General features: G+C 35.6%; 1 protein-coding gene across 1 annotated transcript in view; it reads right to left on the reverse strand.

Moving 5' to 3' along the window:
• EYS (eyes shut homolog) overlaps positions 1-20,225 on the reverse strand; it is a 1,734,738-nt gene that overhangs the window by 340,167 nt on the left and 1,374,346 nt on the right. The window contains exon 30 of the mRNA XM_061207220.1: positions 5,239-5,382. Within this exon, the coding sequence (XP_061063203.1) occupies positions 5,239-5,382 (144 nt within the window). The remainder of the gene's footprint in view (positions 1-5,238; positions 5,383-20,225) is intronic.

A 20,225-nucleotide genomic window follows, 5' to 3' on the forward strand; every position in this document is an offset into this window, starting at 1 on the left:
CCACAGCAAAAGCAACCCAACAGCAACCTCAGTAGCTCATGGTTTGCAGACATCCTAGAGCAGCGTGTATGTAGGATGTGGTTGGGGTGAGCTGGCTGGTCTCTGGATGGACAGCAGGCAGAGCAGCTCTGGGGAGAGTGAAGGAGCTTGGCAGCAGGCTGGCATGCATAATTCATTATTACATGTTTCCCACGTGCTGCTGCAGAGTGGGCCAGTTTCTGAAATTTACAGAAAGCCTATTTTAATTTTTCCTAGCCTGCTAACTCTGCTTAACCAGTAAAGGAAAGTCGTAATACCAGAGTCTTAGAGGAATGAATCCTCTTCACTTAGATGAAATGGACAAGAATGAAAACTAAAAGTTGCCCCAATTTCATCCCACTGCTGTCGCAGTCCTGATTCTAGACTTTTTCATGGTCAAATTTTTCTTTTCCACAGTGGAGATGTCTATCAAACGGATGCAACATGAATGACACCCATTTGATAAAAATATCCTGGGCCTCCCATTCGTAAAGCCCTTCCTTGTCTGGCAGGCACGAGGGAAGAGGGATTAAAGCATATCTGAACAAGATGTTTGAGCACTTACTGCACATTGCCGTATGCCAAACACTGTTTTAAGCGAGTTAAATATGGTAACTCTCTCAATATTAAAACAACTTTTTAACATCTTTGGTATTGTTATTATTAATATTATTCCATTTTACAGAGATGTTCGCTAATGTGCCAAAGGGCAGAGCCAGGTAGAGTAGCTTCAGAGTAATTTTCCTAATCACTGGTTGACACCATTCTTGAGGTGGGCACGGCAGCAATTTCAGTCCTGACTAGGCTCATTTCTTTGTTTCTGCCCCTTCCTCTGTCGACCAGGAGTAACCTTGTTCCTCACTGGTCCATTCTCTTATGTAATTACATCAGAAGCAGAGTTGAATTGCTCACTGATTTATTTCTTCATAAATTTCAGTCATAGAAATAGAATCTAGTTGTTTTTAACACAATCGTCTATTTCAAGGGAAGTTTAATGAATCACATCGTTCTAGGTCAAGGGTTGTCAAACTCTGCCCCACGGACCAATTCTGCCATCGACTGGTTTTGTAAGTAAAGTGTTTTCAGAGCACAGCCACATTCATTTATTTACTTTTTCTATGGCTGCTTTCATGCTACACTGGCAGAGTTGAGCAGTTATGACAGACACCGTCTGGTCTGCAAAAAAATTTACTTTCTGGTTGTCATGGAAAAATTTGCCAACCCCCATTCTGTTCTTAATTGTTTAAGCAGACCCAGGAAAAAGTTACGTTCGATTCAAACTATGTTTTGACTAAACCCTGAAAAATCTATACCCTTTTGTTGGAAGAAAGTATAGCCATGTTTAACAGAATAGTTCCCTAAAATAAAGTTTCAATAACTACTAATTTTTTATTGTAGCCACCAAAGTTGAGTAACTCACAAACAGACCTTTAAGAACTATTCTAATCAAGTGCTGATCTATGCGAGGCCTTGGTTGAAGTAGTGAGGGTGTGGGTGGAATAGACGTAAAACCCAACTCAGACAATGAGGTGTTCCCTAGTTAGAGAAGAGATGTCAGCCCAGATTCCTGGTATGATGAGTCTCCACTCAGCCCCAGTCCTTACTGTGTGCTCCTGTATGTAAAACCCAACTCAGACAATGAGGTGTTCCCTAGTTAGAGAAGAGATATCAGTCCAGATTCCTGGTATGATGAGTCTCCACTCAGCCCCAGTCCTTACTGTGTACTCCTGTTAGAAAACTGTCACAGTCAGCTCTCTCATGGAGTTAGGCTCATAGGATCTCCCCATTGAATGGTGAGAAGCAGGGCACAGACCACATCTTATTCATCTTTGTACCCCTCCCAGGGCCTGGCCGAGTGCAGTGCACTTTGTGGCACTCAGTTACAATTTGTTGAGTTTGACTTTGCTGCCTCATAGCGATGATACAATAAAGTGATCTCTAGGTGCCTTATGAATGGCCATGCATGACTTCCTCCATCCCTGCTCTCAATCCACTCTGTCCCTTCTCTGTCTGGAGCAAGCTCCACTGGAAGCTAGTAACAAGGGGCAAAGACATTCAGAGAAATTTATGCTACACATTGTAAAATTGATTTAAAAAATAGAGCAAACTTTTTCTATGAGAAAAGATGCTTCTTAATAAGATGTCAGGAAATGCTGTGGTATCTCACTGGTCTTGGCATAACAGGTGTCTAATGAAGATATTGTGTGTTTTTCTGGGGAAGTCATTTTATAGAGAAAGACAGAGGCTATGATTCTTCAGATTTAATTTTTTTCTTCAGCAATATCAAATATCTCTTCTACCAGCCCTTCCTAAATGCACCAGAAAGGAGGTTTCAATAATCTTATCTAATTCTTAAAAAAAACTATCACAACAGAAAAAATTTTAAACGTGTAATTTTGTTAAAGGTATGCAATATTGAAATGGAAGATAATTTTCTGCTGGTGTTGAATATATGATAGTATCTGGGAAAAAAAAAATCTCATCTGTTCTATCAATTCCTACCTGGAATAAATTTCTAAGACCAGTCTTTTTGCTCTCTTTCTTAAATACAGACACTAAGTAATATAAAGATTATTTCTGAATTCTCTTCTTCCATTGGAGCTGCTCATGTAATTTGCCTCCTGCACCTCGGTCAGATGTCTTCTCCTAATTCTCCGATCACACCCTTCCAAAGGGCCTGCTTATTTCTTCTCACAGAAATAGCACAGAATGGAATCACCTGCATAGTAATAAATCCCATGACAAAACCTGACTGATGCTGCTCGCTGAACAGAGCTCATTTTCTGAAAGTACACCTAAAGAGCTTTGTGTGGTCTCACCCCTTCCCCCATGACCTATTAGCAGCTCCTTTGACTGTGTTCCAGAATTCTGAATTGGTTCAGTGGCAGATTCAAAAAGCTTTCTTTTCATCTTGACTGCTGTTCTCAGAGCTATCTCTCTCCCACAGAGAGTTCTTTTAAAAACTATCCTTTCTAAGGAATTTTACTGTAACCCCATAAGGATTCAAGCTTTATCTCCCTTTTGTTCCCTTTTCAACATCAATTAGTTGTTGAGGCAAACTGAGAAAAGATAAAGCTACAGTTTTGAACTAGGAATATAATTCAAAACTGGCATTGGCTTATCAATCTAATATTTCTCTCTATCGTTTTCCCTTTAATAAGTGATGATACAAAGCAAAAATGTTCAATAAATGTTTGTGAAATGAAATTCAGTTTTTGCTAAAATGTTCAGGAATAGGGAAAAATAGCAAAGGTAAAAAACAACCCCTCTACCCCCCAAAAAAACCAAAAACCCTTACACTCTAACATGTTTTAATTTCCTCACGACTTTTAATTGCCCTTACACATAATATACTGATTTCAAAGGAAAGAAAATTAGTCCTGAAGTCAAGTTAAGGGACACCTTTAAAACTGCGGGTGTCTAAATGAATCACGAATATCTTTGTGTTCATCTGTTGTGAGGTTTTTATGAGGTTGGCAGATTCCAAGAGGAGTGAAGACAGCAACCCCATAAACCATTCTGCTGAGGTCTTCCCAAGAGTGTGGGATTAAATGATCACTTACACATGAACAAAAAGAACGTGCTACAGACAAAAATATTTTCTCCCTTCACAGGCTATGAAACTCCCTTGAGTAAACAGCTTCCACACATCCAGTGCTGTGATAGCAACAATTATGTAAGACAAAGACACGGGCCGCTCATTATTCCAAGGGCACTCTTTTCTCATTAATAATTTCTAGTTTGACTTTTTTAGTAGGTCATTGGCTACAAAAGGCAAAAGTAATTGTATGGCACTAGCATCAGCTTAGGTTTGACCGGTTTAGAGCACCAGCCTGAACAGAGTGGACACACGTGGCATGTATGTCTATGGACTTCAGAAAGAGAACGTTGAGTGGCAGTGTGGACGTGGGCCTGCAGCACGGGCCCAGGTAAGAGAATTCCCAGAGGTTGGCTGCTTCTTTGGCTATGAGCTGTTTTCAGTTGCTAAAAACACACTTTTCACAAGGAAACACCTTCCATATCTAGGTAACTTAAAACACTGCAAAGCCAGAAAATGACTTTGCTTTCTTTGTGGCTTTAAAGTATTATGTTTATATCTTTTGTTTTATGTTTTGTTTTGTTTCCCCTGAAATGCACTATTACCTCCAAATTTCATGGTCACCTATCACCACTTAGGTTTCCCATATAAAAATCAGTTTTTCTTTTATTATTTTCTTCTCTTTTTTTAACATAAATAAATCAAATATTTTAAAGCTATCATTTAAACATGGGTGTTTACACTCCTGGGAAATAAATAATGCTGGCCTAGTTCTGACAAGTTAGTTTCTTTCTAAAATATAACATAAATTCCCAGTTTTAACTTAATGTTCAAAGCTTTTAACTACACCCAGTTTTCCAAAAATGCTTCTTTTAGGCATTTTTCTCATATTCAAGTAATAAAAAAGTTTAAATTTTGTTTAGAAAGTACAGTAAGATGAATCAATTTTGCAAAATATTTCAAAGTGGAAGAGAAACTCATTTGGGAAATAATGAGTTGCCTTGCAGTGGATCATCTATCCAAGTACTGAAAACATTGTATCTCCAATATAGGGAACTATTAAAACTATGGTGTATTCATTTCGAAAGAGAAAAAACAATTGTCACATTTGTAATATTGCAAGCAATACACTTTAGTGGTATTTGCCCATGAGTGAAAGAGACCAAAATGTAGAGAACCCTGCACATGGAGGTATTTCCTTAAACAAATACTGTTAATACTACTTTTTGTTTTTTGCTAGCTAATTTTAAGATAATGCTTAAAGAGTGATAAGAATTTTCCCAATTGTCAAATGAATACCAGCTTTGAAATACATTTTTCCAAGTTACCAAGTATTGAATGCAATTCATGTTAGTTATTTATATTATAAAAGTATGCTATCTGAAACATTTGCAGCGTTACTGTTTCACTGCTATAGCCATATGCTGTCAAATTTATATGCTTGCTGTATTCTTCTTTGCTGGTTCAGAGCCTGTTTGTAAGTCACGTTTCATTAAGTGACTCATAAATTAAAGAAACTGCTAAAGAAAACTAGAAAGAAACAAGATTTCTTTTTGGTAATACTTCATTCACTGGGCTAGAAAAGTTCTCCCAAAACATTTAAATGAATAATTCATTAATTCAGTAGGTTAACATTTGAGAAAGAAACATGACATATAGGAAGTCCAACATTTAATACTCACTGTAGAGAATTGTTCCATTCAAGGTGCTTGTTTGTATAGTCAAGTAGATGTTAACAATTCTGTTACGTTCCTTCCTCAGGGTTGTACAAAAAGGCAGTTCTAAGTAGGAATTCCCGTTGAAAGATGGAAAGAATAAACCTGCATCTAAAAAAAAAGTCATATTAATATATGTTCTGATAGCATTCTATTGCTAATCAAGTAGATGAGAACATAGCACTTATAGTTAACATTCATATAAAATGATAACACTGGTATTTATAGATATTTGGTCAAACTTCAAGAAATTTAGATATATAAGTATAATAAATTTGTAAAGTCATTGTCTCGAATAATTAACTGCCAGTCCATAGGAAAAAACTTTAAGCAAAATTTTTAGATGGATGAGAAAAACACCTTGATATTGTATTAAAAATGTGTCCCTGCATATGTGAAATAATAGTTTTCATTAGACTCTTAAAATATCCTGTGATACAAATGGCAGTACCTCAAATTACACTCTTAAAATTCATGAATTTTATTTGATGTAATCATACCTCAATAAAAAGTTAAAAAAAGCCTGTGACACAAAAAGATTAGAAATTTGTCTCATAGAGGTATTTTATTAATATTCATTAATATTTAGTGCTTGTCAATAACACTTAGATATTTTATAAGAAGTATTACTATAATATGCAAGGTGATTAATAATTTTTACAGTTATCCTTTTAAAATTATTCTTTAAATGAATTAATCTCATAAAATCTGGAGGCACATAAAATTTGGAAAGTATTTTATTGTCATATGTATGTATTTAGATCTATAGACTTGATACATTGAACAAGTGTAATATAATATATGGGAGGCTAGAACTTTATTTTTGTCTCTCTCACAATGGGGAAAATTTTTTCTGCCTTTGGATGAAAACTTGGCAGTCCCTATGAGTCCTACCTTCTTTCTAAGTTATACAATGATACAGAAACTAATCCAGGCTAAGAAATTTATCAACATTTAAATCTTCCTTCAGAGATATGACTTCCCCAGCCCCCTCCAACCAACCAAGGCCTGCAGGGCACCTGTCACCTGCTGCCTGTTTTCCGGGCAGGAAGAAGCTGGTTCCTCTTCTTTTTCTTTTCTTAGGGCCTCCTCTCAAGCTAGCTGCTGTTTCAGATACTTTGAGCTTTGCAGAGAGGGCAAAGTGGGCAGAAAGGAGAGAGAAGTTCATAGTAAAGTGTAGCTATTACAGCTGGCCATCAATACTGTTGTAAGCAGTCCTTTGCTCTCCAGGAAGAACAGATGTTTAAAACTGTTTTTCTCACAGTAGGAATGTCAGATAAAATATAGGGTGCTCAGTTAAATTTCAATTTCAGATAAACAACACATAATTTTTTAGTGTATGTCTCAAACATTGCATGAGATAAACTTATACTAAAAAATTATAAGTTGTTTATTTGAAATTCTAATTTAACTGAATGTCCTGTATTTTAACCCTATGACTCATGAGCATTTGTGTAACCTTTAGACACACTTTGCCAGCTACAATTCCTAGGATTTTGGCTCCTCATTTCTAACTTGGTCCCCTCTGGTTTTTCACGTTGTATACAGACTCTTGCTGCTGACAACTACCTGCCTGTGTTGAAGCAAAAGTTGCACTGGACAAAGTGAAAGAGGCAAGGAAGACTTTATTCAAGGCTATTGCAATAGGGGAGAGAGGCCAGAACTCAGCTTTTCCTCAACTCCTCTGAAACAAAAGGTGGCAGATATTTTAAGAACTGAGGTGGGGGACCCATGGGCTACCTGTGTTGCTACTTGGCCCTACCCCCTAAAAACATAAGGTCTCTCATGTCTTCATCACAGAAGATAGTTTACAACTTGGAACAAGGCTCCTATCTGCCCACAGAGAGGGCCACTATCTTTCTTGATGATTGCATTTCAAAGAGATGATTCTGGGTCCCGGAGAAAGGCATCTCTGGTTGTCAAACTGGCAAGAAGATTTAAAAAATATTTATATCTCAAAAGATGCAAAGAAAGAATTACAACGGAAAGTTTTCAATAGTAGATGCTCTGAGAAAGGTGAGGTCATGGGCCTAGAGCCGGGAAGAAGCTTCTCTAAAGTTCAGGCCAGCTGAGGAGAATGCTAAGGTTGTCTTGAGCATGTGACTAGGAAAACCACTGGGGCAGAACATCAAGTGAATCCAGGCCAAATGGCTTTCCTGAGGGGTCCATATCAAGGCCATGGTAGACATTTCCTTCCCTGCTGTCTATGGAAGTATAGTTAGTGGTCAGTCTCTTCCCTATCTCTCTCTCCACACACACAGACACAGACACAGACACACACACACACACGCACACACACAGGCTGCTTTGGCTTTTTCAGATATGAATGTATGACTCTGTTGGTCCGTGATGTTCCTTTCTGAATGATAGGGTTTTAACTATCCTTTAACACTGTCAGATGTGATGGGTGGGAGAGGGTGAGGGGTGAGGTCAACAGGGTAGCTTTCTACAAAAACATTTTTCTCAAAATCGTGTCTTCATGGCTTTAAAATCCGTTCTCCTCTTCAAATGCTGTCTCTTTTTATATGAAGAGTATTTCCTAGTCAAATCTTGCTTCTAGATATGGTACCTCATTTTGTTTACAACATTATAATCTGGTGTGTGAAAGTTTATTTTTAACATCCTGCTTTTGTCTATAACTTTGTATTGTCAGATACAAATTATATACTTTATCTATTAGCAAACTGATTTAAGGGAAAAGGGAAGAGCGAGAGGGACAAAGTAGGTATATAGAATTAACAGATACAAACTACTACTTATAAAATAGATAAGCAACAAGGATATATTGTATAGCACAGGGAATTATACCCATTATCTTGTATTAACATATAATGGAGTATAATCTGCAAAAATACTGAATCACTCTGTTGTACACCTAAAACTAACACAATATTGTAAATCAACTATAAAGTAGTAAAAAATAAGTTAGGTGGTATCATATATTTTACCATTCCTTGGCCTTCCATGCACAATCGTAATCTCATTGAAATTTACCTTCTTGGCTCTGTATTTTACTGGATCTGTTTTGTCAAAAGTTTTAGGCCCAGTTAGCAAATCCTTCCATAGTGCTCACCTGCCTAGAAATCTCTGTAATACTTAAGACTTATTTTTGTAAAAGTTTTCTCCTTCCTTGTCGCTTATGACACCACTACACGTTGATTGTCTTCCTACCTGCCTGACAGCTCCTTTCCAGATGGCCCTTTCAACCACTCCATAATGCTTAGTTTTCGAGGCTCTGTTCTAGGTCATCGAATCCATCTCTGTCTTTCCTGCTGCTCCTTTTCTGTTTTTTTGCTCTTGGCACCTACTCTCCCAGGCCTAGAAACTCAGCATGGTTGTCCACCCATCTCTTCTCAAACTAGTTGCTGCTTCCTGTCACCTTTTTCTTAGATCAAAACTTGCAGTGTTCCTTCTGCTACCCCTGCCCTTATTTAAGTTCTTATTACATTTCAACTCAGTTGTTGGCAATGGCTCCTTTCTAACTGGCCTTCCTTCCTACTGTGTCTGATAGCTGTCTTCATTGTGACATCATTGCTGTGACATCAACGTTAGTTGTAATTATCTAAGATCTTTGGTCAAAAACCTTCAGGAACTACAGAGCTGCCCTGTTCCGTTGACCATTTTTCCTGACATTTGTTGGCACCAAGGAGCAACTGTGAGATGTAAGACCCAATGAGAGCAGGGGTGGGGGGATGGGGGTGGGATGTCTAGAAAAACCCACCCCATCTGCTTTCCGTGCTGCTCATGCTCCTGTGGCAAGATTTGTGTTTGATTTATCTTTGCAGTTCCCTATGGCATGACGAGTTTCGTACATTTTAGGCAAAGACATTCTTAGACAAATAAAAATATAGCTAAAACTTTCATTTGTGGTAGTTTTGGAAAAAAAGGGACAGAAGGACATTCTTATAATTAAAATGGAATGAGGAAACTCTATAGACATGGGGTTCTAGCATTCTTCTTGTTGTTAAACTTTTCACATTGTTGATAAATCCACAGGAAATTTTCTTTATATAAGGGTTCACATATGAATTAAAATATTTGGATTCATAATCAAGCTTACCTGTTCTGAGAAGTAGTGAACTCACCAAGAGCAATAAAAGTATAATTCAATTTGCTAAAAAATGAATTCTGCATTGCTTTGCAGGAGAATAGCTACTGTATAATTTAGGTGCACGTGTCTAGCTTACATGATCCTTGAGCCTTTTTTTCAGAGCTGACAGGTTTTACGAAAATTATGACAGGAAACAACAATTATGAACTATAAACATTTGCTATTGAATTGCTTTCTAACCATATTGATTTTCATTATCGTCATGCTTAGTGGATATGTTGAAAAACAGAACTGCCCTGAATGTAGAAAATAAGACTAACTGGGGTTAGGTAGAGTGTTTTCCTGCTGCTTCCAAAAGCTTCTTCAGCAACGCTATTTGAATACACTCTAAACTTATTTTTCTTCCAATTATAAATGGAAAAAAAACCCCAAGGTTTTTATATGGAAATATGTATTAAACATCTTACAAAATATGTCATATAGTAATTAATTAGTGGCTTCTGATTACAACATAGATATCTGTAATGTTTAAATATATTAAAAATCATATAGATTGATATAACAAAGTATATTAACTTTAACATGGTTAAAAAATTTAAAATCAGTCTGAGTCATGGGCGAATCCAATAAATTAACCCAGGAGAAAGATCTTTTAAATCCCTTAAATTATATAAAACTCTCAAATTATCAAAGGAAACTATGGAACCTCAGTACTGAGTTTGAAGCATCTTGTGTTAAAAATATGGATGAATTTAATTTTTATTGCCAAATGTATTTCTAAAGTATGAATCAGAACTATAGTCAGTTAATTGAAATTTATCCAGGAGAGCACCATGGAGTACTTTATGATAAAGAAAACACAGAAGAGATTAATACCTTTACTCTGAACACAATGCAGCTGAGAGCACAAGTGTTATTCATTCTGAATAGAAATGAAACACCTTGTCTACATATGAGGCACACTCCTCTTATGTTGTATAAAGGTCTTCTTGATCTAACCCCAGAAAATGACACAGTAACATACAGATAAAGCTACAAATGCAGTGAATCACAAATTACCCATATAACTTTATTGTAATTATTGGTATTAGGAGAAACACAATATTGTTTGCTATTGCTCCTTTATAATGGAAATAAATTTGATTTACTCAATAGACATTAAAAATTAGTACTATTGAAATGTTTTTGTTCAGTTTTTCTTACTTTCTCCAGAAAAAACATCATACAAATGCAATGCAATTATTAATCTTGTTTTTAGTTTAAAAATATTACATTCCTTTTTTTATGATTCTAATTTTTTTAAATTGTGTGATTAAAAAGAGTATCACCAGTCAATAAGTCCATGTATCTCTCTTCCTGAAGAAGGATTCATCACTAAAAAATAATATATCTAACCAATAATATTCAAAGACACAAAAGTTATAATCATCTATATTATTCCAAAATTAAAAAAATTAAGTTCTAAGGCCAATGAAATAGAATTAAATGCTATACATATTAATCATGAGAAACTGCAGTGCCTTAAAGATTTATATATATATAAAAGTATATATAGTACCTATACTATTTATATATGTAATATCATCATAGCACTGTAGAATAAATAGCATATAAATTAATCTAAATATTTTTACATCATATATTTTCCTATTTTAGAATTATAAAAATTATTTTAGGTTTGGATAGCCCAAGTATCATGGACTAAATTATTATCTTTACTTGGATAATTTCCCCATATTAGACATTAACATTTATATTAATTCATAAAAGTTGATCAATTTGTTAAGTGCCTGATGAGAATTATCAATTACTCTTGTTGTTGCTGCTAGCACAGCTGCCGTTTTTGCTGCATCTACTTTTCTCCCCCATAGAAAGCACTTGCAAAAATCAGGACAGAGCTAACATTTCTCCTTTTGACCATTGCTACTTCATTCCTCGATTTGAAGATAGAGGAGAGTTGCTCTGCATGTGACCAAAGCAATGTACAAGGAAACAAGGTGTGAAAAAAAATTCTCACCCTTCATTGTCACAGCCAATCTAACAATACTATTCTTTATCCCTTGGTTTCTCTGTCAAAGAAGGGTTGATCATCATGATCTGCCCTTTGACCCTCTCAAAAATCTGAAGCTTTAATGCTATAACCCTACCTCCTTCAAAATAAAACCAAGTAAAACATTGTTTAACACATCCAAAATACTTTCCACGCAGTAAAAATAAAGCTAGGACAAGAAAGATACAAAGACCCATCAATATCTCACACTGTACTTGACATGTTGTCATAGTAGCTACCAATCTTTAGTCTATTTCTATACCTTTCCTTCACTTAGTTTAGAAAATTTCCCTGCGTGATCTCATTTGTTCCCACAACTTTAGCTACTTTCTAGCTTCTGAAAACTCTCAAATTTTTATCTTTAGCACAGATAGCTTCTGACCTTATATATCCAGCTGTCTACTATATAGATCCATTTGGAAGGAAAATAGGCAACCTGAACTCAGTATATCCAAAACAGTTTGTTGCTTTTTTTTTTTAAATTTGATCCTCCTTCTCAATATCAAGTTGACAATAGCTTCCTTATTATTATCACAAATACTTGCTATCTATTCCTATTACAGCCCTTATTAAACTGTACAGTGACATTTCCCTGTATGACTCACTATGTAATAGTTGTGAGTTCCTTAAATGTAGGCATCATGGCTTAATTTTTTTCTTCCAGTGTTACTGACATAAAATTGACATACAGCAACTGTATATTTAAGGTGTACAGCACGGTGATTTGACTTACATATGTCATGAAATGATTATCACTAGAAGTTTAGTGGACTTGCACAAGCTCATAAAAATACAAAATTAAATAAATAGAAAAAAATTTTTCTTGTGATGATAACTCTTAGGGTTTATGCTCTTAAAATCTTTCATGTATAACACACAGCAGTGTAAATTATATATATCATGTTGTACATTACATCCTTAGTACTTATTTATCTTATAACTGGAAGTTTGTATTGTTTGATTGCCTTTATCCAATTCCCCATCCCCCCACCTATGGTGACCACAAATCTGATTTTTATATGAGTATTTTTTTGGGGGGGATTGTTTTTGACGTATAGTTGACATACAACACTATGTTAGTTCCTGTTACACAACATAGTGATTCCATATTTCTATACTTTTCAAAATTATCACCATGATAAGTCTAGTTACTATATGTCACCATACAAAGTTATTACATTGTTATTGACCATATTCTCTACACTGTAAATTTCATACCCATGACTCATTTATTTTGCAGCTAGAAGTTTCGTATCTTTTATTCTCCCTTACCTATTTCTCCCCTCCCACCAACGACTTCCCCTCTGGCAACCACCTGTTTGTTCTCTGTATTTTTGACTCATTTCTGTTTTGTTTTTATTTTGTTTTTTAGATTACACAATAGATGAAATCATACAGCATTTGTCTTTCTCTGCCTGACTTATTTCACTTAGCATAATGCAATCTAAGTCCATTCAGGTTGTTCCAAATGGCAAGATTTCATTCTTTTTTTATGGCTAATATTCCATTGTACATATATACAAGTACTTTTTTAAAATTTTAGTATTTAGTACATCACATTTATTAAGATATGTAGACAGAGTAGAACTTTTGACTGGTCTCTTTTCTGTTTTTTTTTTTTTATGTTGTTATGTCCTGAACTTTCCACATCAGTCATTCAAAGAATCTAATATACCAGTACTTCTTTATCCGTTCACCTACTGATGGCACTTAGGTTGCTTCCATATCTCTCCTATTGTAATTAATGCTGCAATGAATAGAGGAGCGCATATATTTTTTCTGATTAGTGTTTTCATTTCCTTCAGATAAATGCCAAGGAGTGGAAATTTGTGAATAATTTGCTACTGTACAAACTTTGTTAAATCAAGATTAAAGACCTTCATGACAAATTTCTTTCAGTGTTCACATTAGTGGCTTTGTATACAAAGATGCTGTGATGGAGCTGTACACTAAAATTTATTGTAAAAACTTGGTAATGTGTCCATAAGCTTTTGTTTCCTCTTGTTATTGCATTTTGTTTATGATGTGGGCATGGCTGGTGCTTGTGGGCATGGCTGGTGACCAGGGATCCCAGGGCTGGTGCTGGCTTGCTGGTGGGTGGGTAGTGTCCTGATACAGCAGGCTGTGCCACTGCAGTATCCTGGGGCTAGCGTCCACCTCCTGGTGGGTTGAGCCAGTGATCAGGGGATCTCGGGGCTGGTGCTCATCCAGTGATCTGTGAGCCTGGGTCCTGGGGCTAGTGCCAGCACACTGGTTTGCTGAGTCCTCTGGTGGACAGGCCTGGGTCCCAGGGTGGCTGTGGTCTCACTGTGTCTTAAGGCAGCCAACTGCTGATGGGTGTGGCTGTGTCCCACCTTTAGCTCCTTGGCCTGAGTTGTCCCAGTACTGGTGCAGATAGGCTGGTGGGCAGGGCTGGGTCCTAGCATAATAAGCTGGAAGGAGGATTCCAAAATGGCACTTGCTAGGGCCAGTGTCCATGAGGTAGAATGATTTCCCCAAAATGCCTCTCTCCAGTGTCTATGTCTGCAGGGTGAGCTCCAGTTACCTCCTGCCTCTCCAAGAAGCTGTCTAAGATCAGTGGGTGGGTCTGACCAAGGCTCCTTAAAATTACTGCTTCTGCCCTGGGTCCTGGAGTGTGTGAGATTTTGTGTGTGCCTTTTAAGAGTGGAGTCTCTTTCCCACAGTGCTCAGGTTCTCCTGAAATTAAGCTTAACAGGTCTTCAAAGCCAAACGTTCTGGGGGCTCATCTTCCTAGTGCAGGGCCCCTGGGTTGGGGAGCCGGATGTGGAGCTCAGACCCCTCACTCCTTGGGGAGAACCTCTACAATTGTAATTGTCTTCCCATTTGTAGGTTGCCCACCCAAGTGTGTGGGTCTTGACTATTCTGAATCTCTGCACCTCTGATCTATCTTGTTGTGGTTTCTTCTTTATATCTTTAGTTGTAGAAGATCTTTTCTGCTAGTCTTCAGGTCTTTCTCATCAATAATTGATCTTTAAATAGTAGTAATCTTGGTGTGCCCATGGGAGGAGCTGAGCTCAGGGTCTTCCTACTCTGCTATCTTGGCCACTCTCCCTATCACAGTTTAGTTTTTTTGTGTTGCCAAAAAATAATATAATTTTGGCAGATATTCAAAACATGTTTGATGAATGAATAGACATACCTCTAATATTTTGTTTTGAATTTTAATTTTAGAATTTCCATCTACCTAGTTGTTCAAATAACAATCTTGCATAGTCATCCCATGTTTTTCTTTTGGTCCCTATCCTCCCACACCCACATCATTCATCTTATCAGTTATTTAATTCTATTGTTTTTCCTTCAATTGTAATGCCTTCTTCAACTCCTGTCTGTATTCTTCCAAATACTTTCTAACCAGTTCTCATGACTTCAGTTCCTCTTTTGTTCAATTCCTGTTAAATATATCTTATTTAAACACAAATTTGATCATATTATGTTACTATTTAAAAGAGTCTTCAATGGTCCCTGGTTGCTAGCAAAATAGTCACCTTTTAGTTTGGCATATAAGATCATTCTTAACTTGCCTTCCAATATTTTATAATTTTCCAAATTAGCTATATGCTACCCACACTATTCTATTTTGCATTTTGAACATTCACTATTTAATTTCGCTTGCCTCCTTTAATGCATCTGGTAATTGGTCTTTGTCTTTTCTTGAATCATTTTGGTAATTTTATTTTTTTCAAAAAAATTATCTCTTTCGGATAAGTCTTCAAACATGTTGCCATTGACTTACATAGAACATTATAAAACTTTTAATGTGTACTTTGTCTATTTCTATGTCCCTATGTTTTTATTTAGTCTCTAATATATGCATTTTCTCCCTTCCCCCTCAGAATAACCTTGCCCAGTATTTGATGGCAGAGGAAGTCTGGGCTCCTGTGATGCTTCAGTTATAGTGGCTCCACTCTGTTCTGATTTCTATATAAGGTTTATGAGTAATAGTTTGCTCAATATGTTTGCAAATCATTAATCTAAGGTAAGATACATAGAAATTCACAAGTAAATCTACAATTAAGCTTCCAGGTCCCAGGACCCAGACCTCCACTTTGCTCCCCAAACTTGCTCTTATCATGGGTGGGGTGATCAGGCACTGAGTATACAACTCATGCTGTCTAAGCATGGCCATAAGATGGACATAAGAATGATAATTTATTAATTTAAAAATATAACTGTCATATGGATTGGGATACTGACTTTTTAACAAAAGTTTCTTTTTAATTTAATTTAATTAATTTAATTTTTTTTGTATTTAAAAAATGTATTGGAGTATAGTTGATTTACAATGTTGTGTTAGTTTCAGATGTACAGCAAAGTGAATCAGTTCTACATATACATATATCCACTCTTTTTTAGATTATTTTCCCACATAGGCCATTACAGAGTATTGAGTAGAGTTCCCTGTGCTATACAGTAGGTCCTTATTACTTACCTATTAGTTATCTATTTTATATATAGCTGTGTGTATATGTCAATCCCAATCTCCCAGTTTGTCCTCCCCCCCACCACCTCTTTCGCCCTGGTAACCATAAGTTTGTTTTCTACATCTGTAACTCTATTTCTGTTTTGTAGATAAGTTTATTTGCACCATTTTTTAGATTCCACATATAAGCAATATCATATGATATTTATCTTTCTCGTCTGTTTTACTTCACTCAGTATGACAATCTCTAGATCTATCCATGTTGCTGCAAATGACATTTTTTTAAATAGCTGAGTAATGATCCATTGTATATATATATACCACATCTTCTTTATCCATTCCTCTGTTGATGGACATTTAGGTTGCTTCCATGTCCTAGCTATTGTAAATAATGTTGCAATGAACATTGGGGTGCATGTATCTTTTCAAATTATGGTTTTCTCCAAATATATGCCCAGGAATGGGATTGCAGGATCATGTGGTAGCTCTACTTTGTTTTTTAAGGAACCTCCATACTGTTCTCCACAGTGGCTATACCAGGTTACATTCCCACCAATAGTGTAAGAGGGTTCCCTTTTCTCCACACCCTCTCCAGCATTTATTGTTTGTAGATTTTTTGATGATGGTCATTCTGACCGGTGTGAGGTGATACCTCATTATAGTGTTGATTTGCATTTCTCTAATAATTAGGGATGTTGACCATCTTTTCATGTGCTTTTTAGCCATCTGTATGTCTCTTTGGAGAAATGTCTATTTAGATCTTCTGCCCTGACTTTTTTTATTATAATTTTTCCTAAAGCCATTTCACATTGAAAGAAAATTATAATCAGCAAGCAAGTCATTAATGATCATGGAAATCAGAATCCAGAGAATGAGACATCACAAAAAATAAGGATTTTTAGCAAAGATATTTTCATAAAATGAAACACTTTAAATAATGCCCCACCTCATTATTATTCAGGAAAATACACATTTATATTACTCTTAGATACATAATTTTATAGCTTTCAGATTAGCAAGATATAAAAAGTCTCATCATTGGAAGTGTTGGTGAAGATGTGCAGTAATTTGAACTGTTACATATTACTGGGGTGAGTAAAAATTTGGTATAAACACATTAGAAAACAATCTGGCACTATCTGGTAATAATTAAGAAGTACACAAACTATGAACCAATTGCTTTCCTAGATCTTTCAAGAATCGCTTGCATATGTACTTAGGAAGGCATGTATAAGAATATTCAGAAGAGTATAATTCATACAATAAAATAATTACAAAGAAAGTCTAAATTTTCATCAGTAGAATGTAGAGAATATAAATTGTGATGGAGGCATATAAATGAATACTACACAACAATGAAATGTTACTCCTACAAATATCAACATGGATGAACTTCTAGAGTATAATATTGAGCACAAGGGGCAAGCTGCAAAAGCACACATACTGTTGGTTTTTTTTTTTTTAATACAGCAGGTTCTTATTAGTTATCTATTTTATACATATTAGTGTATATATGTCAATCCCAGTCTCCCAATTCATCTCCCCCGACCCTGGCTTTCCCCCCTTGGTGTCCATACATTTGTTCTCTATATCTGTGTCTCTATTTCTGCCTTGCAAACCGGTACCATTTTTCTAGATTCCACATATATGTGTTAATATACGATATTTTGGTATTATTTGTACAAAGTGTTTTAAGACAAATAAAGAAATATTATGTTATTTAGTGATATATACTAAGAGTACAGACAAATGCATGGGGCTGATAAAGACAAATTCAGTATAGTGTTTATTCCTGAAATTGCAGGAATGTTTACACAACGGCTTCAAATATATTGGTAATGTTTTACTTCTTAACACCGTAAAAGCTATGAAATGGCTGTTATGCTATTCTTTATATCTTCTTGGAAGACAAATCATAATCTTAAAGTCATTGGTAGTCATTGGAAATAGAACACAAAAAATTTCAGAAATAACTTTTGTAAGGCTCCAATGATAGGATATTTTCAATGTCCAAATTCTTTCTAATTGTATTCTATCCTCATTGCTCTACCAAAGGAGCTCTGACTAAAATTATCATTGAGTTCAGTGTCTCCATTGAGATTTTAAACTACAAGCCTGGTGATTTATATTATATGCCCATTATTTTTCCCTTCCATGTGGCTGGTACAGAGGTCTTTGAGAATGAGTTTTGGAGAAAGACAGTGTATAATGCTAAGCTTACATAAGCATAATTCCAGTGTTAGCACTGTTTCAGATGTGATCACTTTATTAGACCAAATAAACAGTCTCCTGGGACCTGGTATGTAAGTATCAATTCAGCAAAGCCTATATCTCTATTCTAACGAGCAGAGAACTCTTGAATTAGTTTGCCTTTACCTGGCAAGGATAACATTATGCCTTCATAGCCCTGTCTCAAGGTTACTTCAATTCTCCAATACGATATCACAATTTAATCCATGAGGAACTTGTTTGCTTTACTCTCCCATAAAATACTTTATCTATTCAATGATTTATTATTTTTGGTGATATATTGCTGATAATAACTGTTACATAGTACCTGGAAAATAGAATGTATCTAGCTGTCTTGATTAAATATGTGAGTGCTAAAGAATGGGAAATATGTTCCTGTGAAAATTAAGCATCTTAACACTTATGAAATTTTTGTGGATTCTTTCATCCAGAGCATATAGACCATCCCTGTCCAAAGCAAAAATCAATTTACAGCTGGCTGGCAGATAACTTGCTACCATAAAGGAGAAAGCTGAGGGCAAATTTAACTCACTAAAAATCATATCATGGAGAATTTGAAAGAATTTGCAATTTTTATGTACTTTTTTCTTTCAACTCAAGGAATATATTCCAATTATTTTTTTATATAGAGAGTTTTTTTCTTTTTGATTTTCTAATTTTAATTCTGGAATCATTTTCCTTATTCTGGAAGTACTTCCTTTTCAAGTTGCTTTAGTGAGTATCTGTTGATGGTAAAACCTCTTAGTTTTTGTTTTTCTTTCAGAAGATATATTTATTTGGATCGTATTCTTCAATGAAACTTCAACTGTGCAAATATTTGTAGACTGACATTTAGTTTATCTCCGCAATTTGAGGATATTATATCTCTCTTGGTTGGATTCCATTGTTGATGTTTTAAAATAATCAAAAATGTGCTAGAAAAATTATGTTACACATTCTCTTTCTATTCAGCATATTTTAAACTTCTCTTGCATATTTGCTTTGTCTCTCTGTATTCAAATATTCAGGTCCAACTTCCTGTACTTAATCCTTTTCTCAGCTGTATCTAATTTTCTATTTAATTTATCTATTATATTTTCAGTGATCATACATAATTTTAACACACTTAAGAAAAAGCTGGGACTTCCCTGGTGGCACAGTGGTTAAGAATCCGCCTTCCAATGCAGGGGACAAGGGTTCCATCCCTGGTCCGGGAAGGTCCCACATGCCACGGAGCAACTAAGCCCTGTGCCACAAATACTGAGCATGCGCTCTAGAGCCCGTGAGCCACAACTACTAAGCCCACGTGCTGCAACTATCGAAGCCTGCACGCCTAGAGCCCGTGCTCCGCAGGAAGAGAAGCCACAGCAATAAGAAGCCTACGCACCGCAACGAAGTGTAGCTCCCCCTCCCCACAACTAGAGAAAACCCGCTCACAGCAACGAAGACCCAACGCAGCCAAAACTCAATCAATAAAAAAAAAAAAAAGAAAAAGCTTAGGAGAGAACTGCAAGTTATTGAAAAGTAGGTAGCTATCATTTCAAGGGTGAACTTTAGTAGAACTTTCCTACTATTAAAATGATAAATATCGATAATAACACTGCTAACTCATAGACATATCTTAAATTATAATTTAAAAAAATCTTTCCATATGGCAATTGACATGCCAATCAGAAAATATTGATTATATCAAATACTTTAAAGTTTTGTTCATTAAAAAATAACCACTGCTTGTGATAAGCTGTAGTTTCATGAAGAATATATTTTTCAAATATATTTACTACACCAAGTACAAATGCTAGCATGAATTTAATGTTTTATTTGAGAATAGTTAGACTATAAGCAAAAAAAAATCTGATGTTTTGCGTCATGATTTTTTAAATGTTACAAAAATTATTGAGTATCTAAATTACATTATTATGGTCATCATAGAGGTTAAAAGTGACATTACCAAACTTATATATTATTAATTTAATATTATAATTTCATATTGATTAAAATAATTCATATTTTTAGTGATAAGTCCTTTTTTGTTATCAACATACCTCTCAGAAATGAAACTATCTCTTTTTGTCAAATATTTCAAATATTCCATAGTGATTTTTTTCAACTTACTATTTAGTAGGTTAGTAGAGGGCAGGACATTCACATGTAACAAAAGACATCCTTGTCTAACAGACAAA

This window comes from Eubalaena glacialis, chromosome 12, assembly GCF_028564815.1.
Source record: "Eubalaena glacialis isolate mEubGla1 chromosome 12, mEubGla1.1.hap2.+ XY, whole genome shotgun sequence".
In the NCBI taxonomy this organism is placed as follows: domain Eukaryota; kingdom Metazoa; phylum Chordata; class Mammalia; order Artiodactyla; family Balaenidae; genus Eubalaena; species Eubalaena glacialis.